This window comes from Lactuca serriola, chromosome 6 (genome assembly GCF_051521515.1).
Source record: "Lactuca serriola cultivar US96UC23 chromosome 6, Lser_US96UC23_V15, whole genome shotgun sequence".
Classification (NCBI taxonomy): Eukaryota; Viridiplantae; Streptophyta; class Magnoliopsida; order Asterales; family Asteraceae; genus Lactuca; species Lactuca serriola.
This window is the reverse complement of record NC_136413.1, coordinates 148,399,008-148,409,178: the sequence shown is the minus strand read 5'-3', so window position 1 is coordinate 148,409,178 and position 10,171 is coordinate 148,399,008. Positions and strand designations below refer to the sequence as shown.

The window sequence follows — 10,171 nt, the reverse complement described above, 5'->3', positions numbered from 1 at the left end:
TGTGGTATACTAAGTATGACACTGGGCAACTGGGGCTGTTTGCCAATTCGTCCTTAAAAGAAAAACTTCTTTAAGTTTCTAGCGTTCCATGTTCTTGGTATCCGCCTTCCTTCCACTGTTTCCAACACATATGTGCCATTCATATTTGCTTCTATGATGTTATATGGGCCCTCCCATACTAGACCCAGCTTGCCTTGAGGTTGGGTTCGACTTGCCTCGTTCCTTCTTAGCAAATACTCGCCTACTCTGAACGCTTTCTCCTTTACCCTCTGATTGTAATATCTTTCTGTTACACGCTTATATGCAGGTTGGCGTATCTTCGACTTCTCGCGCCTCTCTTCGAGGACATCCAGATTCAACCTTAGGTCTTGGGCATTGCTTTCTTCATCCGCATTAATGGCTCTTAGCGTGCCAACCGTTATTTCCATGGGGAGTACAACCTCTGTTCCATATGTTAGGCTAAACGGGGTCTCCCGTGTGCTTGTTCGTGGAGTGGTTCTGTATGACCACAACATTGCCGATATCTCCTCTGCCCAATTCCCCTTTGCCTTACCCAACCGTTTCTTGTTCCCATTCACAATGGTTCGATTAGACACTTCTGTTTTCCTATTAGCCTGTGGGTGCGCCACTGATGTGAACCACTGATTTATCCCTTTACTGGCACACCATTCTTTAAAAGTATTTTCAGCAAATTGTAGGCCATTGTCACTGACGAGCACCTTAGGCGTTCCGAACCTTGTCATGATATTCTTCCATACAAACTTTATCATGTGCCTTCCTGATATGCACGCTAGCGGTTCTGTTTCAATCCATTTTGTGAAGTAATCTACTGCCACCACCATGTACTTCAGCTTTCCAGGTGCTTCCGGGAGTGGGCCTACAATGTCTATGCCCCATTGGTAGAATAGCCATGGGCTAGATATGTTCTGTAGTGGTACCGACGGGTTTGCTTGGACTAGAGCGTAAGACTAGCATTCCCCACACTTCCTAGTCACTCCCAGCGCGTCTTGGTGTACAGTGGGCCAGTATATTCCCATCCGGAGCAGTTTACCCGTTAAAGCTCTAGCTCTCTCATGTGTGCCTACCTGGACTGCGTGCGCTTCCTGTAGCGCCTCCATCCCTCTGGCCTAATCTATACATTTCAACCATGGTGCTGTGAACCCTTTTCGATACAGCTCCCCATTTATCAACGCATATGAGGGTGCCTTTATACGTATTTTCCTGGCTTCACTGTGGTCGTCTGGTAGTACTCCCCTTTGCAAATACTCCATAAATGGTGTCATCCATGTGGGCCCAGTGGTTGTCAAGGTATTTATCTGTCGCTCATCTATACTTCTTTCCCTGAGTACTTCTACCAAAACCTTCTTTGATAGATGATCGAAACATGTAGATGCCAACTTCCTTAAAGTGTCTGCCCTTTTGTTCTCGCTCCGAGGTATCTGCTTAATTGTGAACTGTTTGAAGGATTGGATTAGCTGTCTCACCATTCTCACATACCTCTCCATTCTCTGACCTCTTGCCTCAAAACTTCTGTTAATTTGCTTCGCGGCTAATCTCGAATCTGTTAGGGTTGTTACAGCCTTCACACCCATTTGTTTGGCTAAGCGCAACCCTGCGAGCAACGCTTCATACTCCACCTCGTTATTTGAGGCGTGGAAGTCGAACCGAAGGGCATAAGTCACTTCCTCTCCCTCTGGACTATTCAGGATTAAGCCTGCCCCTGAACCTTCCCTGTTGGACGCCCCATCGATATAGAGCGTCCATGAGCAGTCGTTGGTCGGGACCTCCTCTACCGCCCAGATTCTTTCCTTGGCTGAATTTCCTTCGTTTGGACTTTCGAGCAAGAAATCAGCCAGTGCTTGCCCCTTAATGCTTGTCCTTGGACGATATCTTATATCATGCTCCCTTAGCTCAATTGCCCACTTTGCTAGTCGGCCCGACGATTCTGGCTTGAGCAATATCTGTTTGATGCGACAATTTGTTAGCACCTCAATTTGGTGCGCTTGGAAGTATCGCCTCAAACACTGCGCCGTGTAAATGAGCGCCAAGACTAGCTTTTCCAGGGTGGGGTAATTGAGCTCAGGGCCCTATAATGCCCTACTCACGAAGTATATCGGCTTCTATCTCCTTCCCTTTTCTACGGTTAACACTGAAGATATCGCTTCGTTTGAGGTCGAGAGGTACATTTGCAGTGTTTCCCCTGGGATGGGACTGGCCAGTGTGGGTAGCTTGCGTAGTGCTTCCTTGATCTTCTGTAGCGCTTCTTTCGCTGCGACTGTCCATTGAACCTTGTTCTTTTCAATACAGCCTTTCAGTGTGTTGAATAGTGGCATGGCCTTGTCAGCGGATTTCGAGATGAACCTACTCAGGGCCGTGAGTTTCCCATTCAAACCCTGTGCATCTCTGAGGGTGCCTAGGGGTTGTATCTCCATAAACTCGTCCACTTTAACTGGACTAGGCTGGATGCCCTGCTTGGTAACACAGTATCCCAAGAATTGTCCTTCTTCTACCCCGAATGTGCATTTAGCCGGATTCAATTTCATTTTGACCCTTTCTAGCGTACGAAAAGTCTCCTCGATGTCTTGCAACATTTTGTTTTCATGGGAGCTCTTAATCACCATATCGTCGACATACACCTCAATATTCCTCCCAATTTGCTTGGCGAAAACCAAGTCGACCAGGCGCTGGTATGTAGCTCCCGTATTTTTCAATCCGAAAGGCATCTTGGTGTAACAAAAGGTGCCATGATCCGTGTAGAAAGCTGTTTTTTCTTCGTCCTGCTCGCTCATCAGAATCTGATGGTATCCATTATATGCATCTAGGAAACACTTTAGCCTAAACCCTTGCAGCGACTCCACTTTCTGGTCGATCTCCGAGAGGGGATAACAGTCCTTGGGACATGCTTTGTTCAAGTCTGAGAAGTCAATGCACATACGCCATGACCCCTCTTGCTTGCGCACCATAACCGGATTAGCAATCCAGGTTGGGAAAACTGCTTCCCTTATTATTCCGGCCTTCGCTAGCTTAGCTACTTCTGCATTAATTACCCTGTTGCGGTCCCCTCCCTGGACCCTTTTCTTCTGCTTCACTTCCTTTTTCCCTAGCTTGATCGCCAGTTTGTGCTCGATGACCTTCCTATCTACCCCCACTATGTCTGTAGGAGTCCACACAAATATGTGCTTGTGCCGTTTGAGTAGGCCGAGTACTGCTTCCCTTACGTGACCTGGAAGGTCGTGACTAATGTTGATCGGTTGATCAGGGTATCCTTCGTTGATTATTTCCTTTCCTTTTGTCGGGTCTTGTCGCGGTTTCTTTGTTTCCTTAGTCATCTCTACTGGCTTCATGACCGTAAAGCACTGCAATTCCCTGGGAGGGGTGGCAAGTACTGTGGCTGGGCCCGCCGAAGTGTCGAACTTCAAGATTCCATGCATGGTCGATGGGGTTGCTCCTAGCTTTAGGAGGGCCGTTCTTCCCAAGATAATGTTGTGCTCTGTCAAATGTCGAATGACCACGAAGTCGATTAGGACCGTCTTCTTTCGTTGTTTATCGTGGTTGGTGATTGTCAGGGGGAGATTAATCGTGCCCAGCGGCCACAGGCTGTGGCCAGGGAATCTGACCAGTCTCCCCGCTGTAGGTCTCCGGTTGTCTTTCCAACAATCTGGGAGAAACCGAAAACAGTGCTCATAGATTATGTCTGCCTAACTACCTGTGTCGACGTAGACTTTGTGTATGGTTACATCCTTGATGGAGGCCTGGATTACCAATGGGTTATCACCTCTCCATCCTTCCGGATGGGGTTCTTGCGCAGAGAATATGAGCGTTCGCGTCGGAGGCCCGGGGACCCATCGGTTTGGCGATTGTGCCTCCTTACTTCTTTTCTTACGTATCATGAATATTTCCTTGGGTTGAACTCCTTCTCGAGGCGCGTTCTTGGCGTTTTCAGCGTCAAATTTGGCGCGTAGGCTCCGTGCTATTTCCACCAAGTCTCCTTTGAGTTGATTTTCTTCCATTTCCTTCTTGAGTACCGAACAACTAGCAGTGTCGTGTGACTTGCTTTTGTGGTATTCGCAATACCGACTCTTGGGTGACTTGGCTGGTTGCTGTTTTTCTGATACTGTGTACACCTCCAGTCAACGACTCCATCTGTCGTCTCTATCGAATGGCCGAAACCTCGCCTGGGGCCTCCTTGTCTGGCCAAAGTGCCTGCCTCCCCCTCGAAAGTCCGTGTGGCTTGGATTGTGGCGTTTGGTCGTCATAGCATTTAGGTATGACTGTTTTGCTGTTTCGCCTTCTTCCCGCCTCAGATTTTGTTCTACCCTCTCCTTTAACTCGACCCTCGTTTGGGGTATCTTACCCATGAGCTTTTGTGACAAAGGGCCTGGTAAAAGTCCCCATGTGAAAGTGCCAGCTATGAGTCCCTCATTATGTCCTGACACGTCTAACGTGGCATTTATGAACCTGGTGAAATAATCTCGCATGGTTTCACCCTCCTTTTGCTTGCAGCCTATTATGTAATGAGAATATCCTTTGTACTTTCGTAGCTACATGAAGTTGGTAAGGAATAAGTATTTATGTTGAGCGAAATTGGAGATGCTACCTGGACGCAACGTCTTGAACCATGTGCCTGCGTTGCCATCGAGATTCGTCGGGAAATATGTGCACCGGAACGTCTCATCAAGCTTCAGAGACGTCATTGTCCACTCATATGTGTCGGTGTGGCTGTCTGGGTCGGTAGTACCATTATAGGTTTTGAGCGTTGGCAGCTTGGCCGTGTTTGGTATTTCGTAGTCTAGCAACTCTTTGACAAACGGGGATGTGACGCTGCGAGAAAGGCAGTCTTGGGTTGGAACGGTTGATGTGCCTTGCGACTGGTGTTGGAGGTTTAAACCATATGACGACGATGCATGATAGCCTGGACTTGGTCCATAAAAAGGGTGTTGTTGGAATGGCAACTGGAGAGAATAGCCGGAAGAGAAGGGGTGTATTGGTGTTAAAGGGCTGATTGTCAAGGCCTGCTGGAGGTTATGGTTGGAGGCAATGGTTGGTCCGGTCTACGCGCCCGCCATCGAGTAGATAGGTGGTGTATGAGCTACCATAGTCTGCGCCAGTGGGGGTAAGGAAAGCATTGGGCCCGTTCCACCCGTCACCTGATTGAACGGTGGCACTGAAAACGGCGACTGAATGTTGAGAACTTGGCCTTTGAGGATATTTAATTATATATATATATATATATATATATATATATATATATATATATATATATATATAAACTTATAATAATAATAAGGGTCATTTTTTCCTGGCTCGTCCTAGGCCTTTGAGGATATTTAATTTTTTAAGACCGACTCTGATGTGTACCACATCGGTGTCTCGTACATGCATTTGTAATAGTTACTAGATCGCTAACAAAGCTTTAATATTAAAAGAAAAACAATGGAAAATTCTAAGATTGCATAAGAAGTTATAGCGAGCTCTAATTTATTATTGTTTTCATTTGTAGCTTGTAATATTGTTGAGGGTTAATGAACTAGGAGGTAACGAACTTTGGTTTTTGTTCAAGTTAAGGTAACCATATTTTTTTCGTACATATTTGATCATTGAACTTGTTTGACCTGTTCAAAATAAGGTAATATGACTGGTAATTAGCAGTAACATTATCCTATTATGAACAGGTCAAACAAATTTAATGGTCAAATCTGTACGAAAAAAACATGGTTACCTAAATATGGACAAAAACCAAAGTTCATTACCCATTTTGGTAATATTGATTATTTATGTTAAATGCAAGTAATCATAAGATCCTTTGATGTGACATGAAATTGGGTTGTCCGGTCTTTATGTATGAGGAAATAGTCAAGTCTTGGGCTAACCAGTTTAGGCCCAACTAGTTAGGGTTAGGTTGTATATGCTTAAGGGGATAGGTTGTATGTGCTTTAAAGACCTAGCAACATAGCCTAGCCCATGACTAGTCAGGACTGAACTGGGTTAAACCAAGCCTAACCTAATTATTCTTTGATTGTCGGAGACTGATCCCAGGGCATAGTCTCTAAGACGGTTCTTGTCCAATATTAGCAAAATGGGTAAGAAACTTTGGTTTTTTTTCCATATTTAGGTAACCATGTTTTTTTCATACACATTTGAGAAATAAACTTGTTTGACCTGTTCATAATAGGATAATATTAGCGTAATTACCAGTCATATTACCCTATTTTGAACAGGTCAAACAAGTTCAATGGTCAAATGTGAACGAAAAAAAACATAATTACCTAAATGTGGACAAAGACCAAATTTCGTTACCTTTTTAGGTCATTAACCCTATTGTTGAATAGTATGGTTCTAAAAAACTTGTCATGTCATGTATCCAAGGTGCCACGCCGTAACAAAATGTCATCTTAATTTATATATATATATATATATATATATATATATATATATATATATATATATATATATATATATATATATATATATATATATATATATATATATATATAGGGAAAGGATCAAATGAGCACACCTAAAAGGTTGAAAACGCGAGAACAGTTCTGAACCAATCAATATATAAGGGCGTTAACGGAATTTTGCAATGCAATTAAATTATAAAAAATAAAGTATAATCATATTTTCCTATAATTTAGGGATTATGCCGGTTGCCAAAGAAACATTATTTTTATTAGTTATTTTTAAAACAAGAATTTAATGTTATTTTAATATTATTAAGGGATAAAAAACGTTTTTTCTGATTTTGTTTTGAGACTTTTCGGATTTTTTTTATTAGTCGCAATATGTACATATTTATCAGTGAATAAAGGTGCTCATAAAAAAAAAACTTTTTTCCAGAATTGATATGATACCATATTAATCATGAATGATTAGAAAATAAACAAAGTAAAAATTGATTTAATATATAACCTATTTATCTAACAACAATCAATAGAAATATATTAATCTAGTAGCATTCATAAATGAGTAAAGTCACATTACTTTAATTCAAAAATACATATATCTACTATTCATCAAGTTTTATTCTTAAATGAATAAAACTAAATTTAATTCTACTCATAAATACATATTTGTTTCATTTCTCGCTGTCACATGGGTATCTTTTTTCATGTGATGAATCTTTTCACATGAAATACAATGCTCTGATATTAACTTGTTCTGTTTTTTGACAACAAAAATCGCAAGCAACATTTTGTCACACCCCAAAACCACGAACGGCGGAAACGTTCAGGGGTGGAGGACGTCATGTATAGTATCACAACAGTGTAAAATAGTAAACAAGCAACAACATCATCTATTACATTATAAGTAAAGTTTTAATACATGTGTGTTCTTTCATTATAATAAGACACCAAAAATATATAATCAAAATAAAAGACGAGACTTGTCTGCTCCGTCTTCTCAAAACCTGGCCACCGTACCTGTCTACTGATGACCTGAGAATACAAGTTATTTTGAAAGAGAGTATCAGCTATAAAGCTGGTGAATTCATAAGTATTTAAGTGTCATTGTCTTGCTTTGAAAAGCTGTTTTAAAAGTCATGCAAACCTTTAAATGAAAATGTTGATATGAGTATGAAAAGCCCTAGAAAATCCCTTATTTTCTATTATTATGAAATGTAGTCTTCAAACGAGACCCGAATGTTTTGTAAGTAAAATGATAGTTTTTCCTTCTGTTGACTAGTACTAAAGTACTTAGTCTAACTCATCGTTTATGTGAAAGTATCACAAAATAAAGTAAACAGGAAAAATGTACTAATGTAAGTGTTGTCACTGGGTACTAGGACTAACACAACATCGCAATAAGCGAAATATGTAACCTAATGAACATCCGAAGATTGTCTAGAAAAAGTATTAATGTAAGTGTTATCACTGGGTACTAGGAGTAACACAACATCGCAATAAGCAAAAAGTATAACCTTATGAACATCCGAAGATTGTCCACTTGTCCTCTGTAGCAGCAGCAGGTGGGTGGAGGGGTTAGCCCCGATATCGATCTACCTAATATAAATAGTAACCTTAGACCTCCGTAGATGGTCATCGACCACTGGTGCTAATCAGTGGGATTCAGAATGGTTAGTCCCGCCTAGATATCCCATTGAACCGAAATAGGAAAGATAATTTACACCGAAAGTACTAATAAATCATCCTCGCAAGTCGAGATACAAGTATCCAGGTAAGTGAATACAAGATAATGCATCTATGTAACAGTGTTCATGTATGGTATTCATGTAAGTGTGTTCATGTATCAGGTAAGTATATGTAAACATATTCATGTATCAGGTAAGCATATGTATATGTACTCATGTATCAGGTAATGTACTGGTATAGACTCATGAATGAACTGACTCTTGTGTGATTCCTTGTAATAGGAATAATGTTTGATATCTTCAAATTATACCTATGATAATTTACTGAAAGGTAATTGGTTGTTCAAGTAGGTTTATACACTCTTACTACTCAAGGGTGTGAGAAACTAAATAAAAGATGTAAACTATAACATCAATACATATATAAGAATATAAGTGTATATGCATAGTTTAGTTCAAGAATGTAAAATGGTTTTGTAAGACATTTAAGGGTTTTGAACAAATATAAAAGTGACTTGATGTCATTTTGATAAACATTTCAAAAGTAATACATTTGATAACAAAGTATTTTAAAGATAGAAACCATTTCATGCATCACATTTTGTAGTATGTGAAATCTGTTGAATGAAAACACAGTTATAAAATACATATAGATGATTTAATAACATGCTGTTTTCTACTTGTATCCCCCCATTAAAGCATTTTGAAATCATTTAAACACTGATTAGGGGTATGAACTCACCTGTAGATGGTGGTTTGGATGAACTGAACGGTGTAGGATTATTAGGTGTCAAGTGAGGACTTGTACACACACTACGATCCTAATGAACATATAATCACACATATATGCACTCAATTAGTCTTAAATTACTAATTGATAAAGTTAAAACATCCTAGAACATAATAAACACTTTATATAAGTGTTATAAGCCCAAAGGATTGCATCTAAGCCATTGTGGGACAAGGCACTTGGGTTTAGGGTTCCAAAGGACCCTATACATGAGTTTACTCTCCATATAGCATCACACATGGAGTTTACGGTTGTAAACTCTTGAGTTTACAGCGGTGAACTCCCAATCTTGGTGATATTTTTTGTTTTGAAGTCCCAAATGATCCCTAGAATTATTCCAACTTGGTGGTTTAATTCTTGGAAGGGTTTAAGGCATAGAAACACCCCTTTGAGGAGTTTACGGCCTTAACGCCATTTCCTTTAGAGTTTGCGGCCGTAAACTCTTAAGGATGGGTGTTTTTGATGCTTTCTAGTCTTATACACATGTAGTATAGGTCTTAAACTTTTATCCCAAGCATATGAACGCCTTAGGCACACTTTGGTGCCCTTCTTTGATGTTCACGGCCCAAGAACCTTATTAGGGCCGTGAACTCACTTTGAGGGGTGATTTTGATGTGTTTTGGTCCTTCATTTAAGTGGAAACAATTTCTAGTAAATGTCTAAGGCTTTAGGTGCCTTAAAAGCACCCTTTTGTCCATGATTTTGGAGTTCACGGTCCAAGATATTCTTGGGCCATGAACACCCAAAACTTGATGATTCTTGGTTGTTTTCATGTCCCTAACACACATATATATGAGTCCAAGGTAGTATCATATCACAAGGGAAGGTCTAGGCATTGTTTCGGGAGTTTACCGCCCAAGAACACCTTGGGGAGTAAACTCCTAAATCTAGTGATTTAGCCATCTAAATCATGTTATAAACACATAATAAGCTTTCTAACACTACTAGAGAGAGTTACTCACGTTTTGGTATAAAAACCCAAAGATCCGTGAGAGAGAAAATGACTTTTCTCTAGTTGGAAATGCGAATAATGAATGAATTTGGTTCAGAATTCTATTTATAGTCCTGAGATATTTTTGGCAGAAAATATTTTTATTCCCGAAATGATCTCTAATATAATAGAGTGATGGAATAATAGAGTTGCACTAAACCCTAGTGCATCCACTCTCCTGATATTTCCTGAAGTGTAAACCCTGAATTTCTTAAACTTACGAAAAAGTCTGAAAATTAACCGTGACTGCTATAACTTCTATTGAAGTGATATTGTTTGTACAGAATGGAAATTTCGG

General features: G+C 40.4%; 1 protein-coding gene across 1 annotated transcript; it reads right to left on the bottom strand.

The window, feature by feature from the left end:
- Window positions 1-1,127: 1,127 nt before the first annotated feature.
- LOC145060250 (uncharacterized) lies at window positions 1,128-3,431 on the bottom strand. The gene is made up of 2 exons (XM_079007951.1): window positions 2,217-3,431; window positions 1,128-1,961 (listed from the first exon to the last, which is right to left on the bottom strand). Exons 1-2 carry the CDS (start codon window positions 3,429-3,431, stop codon window positions 1,128-1,130), a joined length of 2,049 nt encoding a protein of 682 aa, XP_078864077.1.
- Window positions 3,432-10,171: the final 6,740 nt, after the last annotated feature.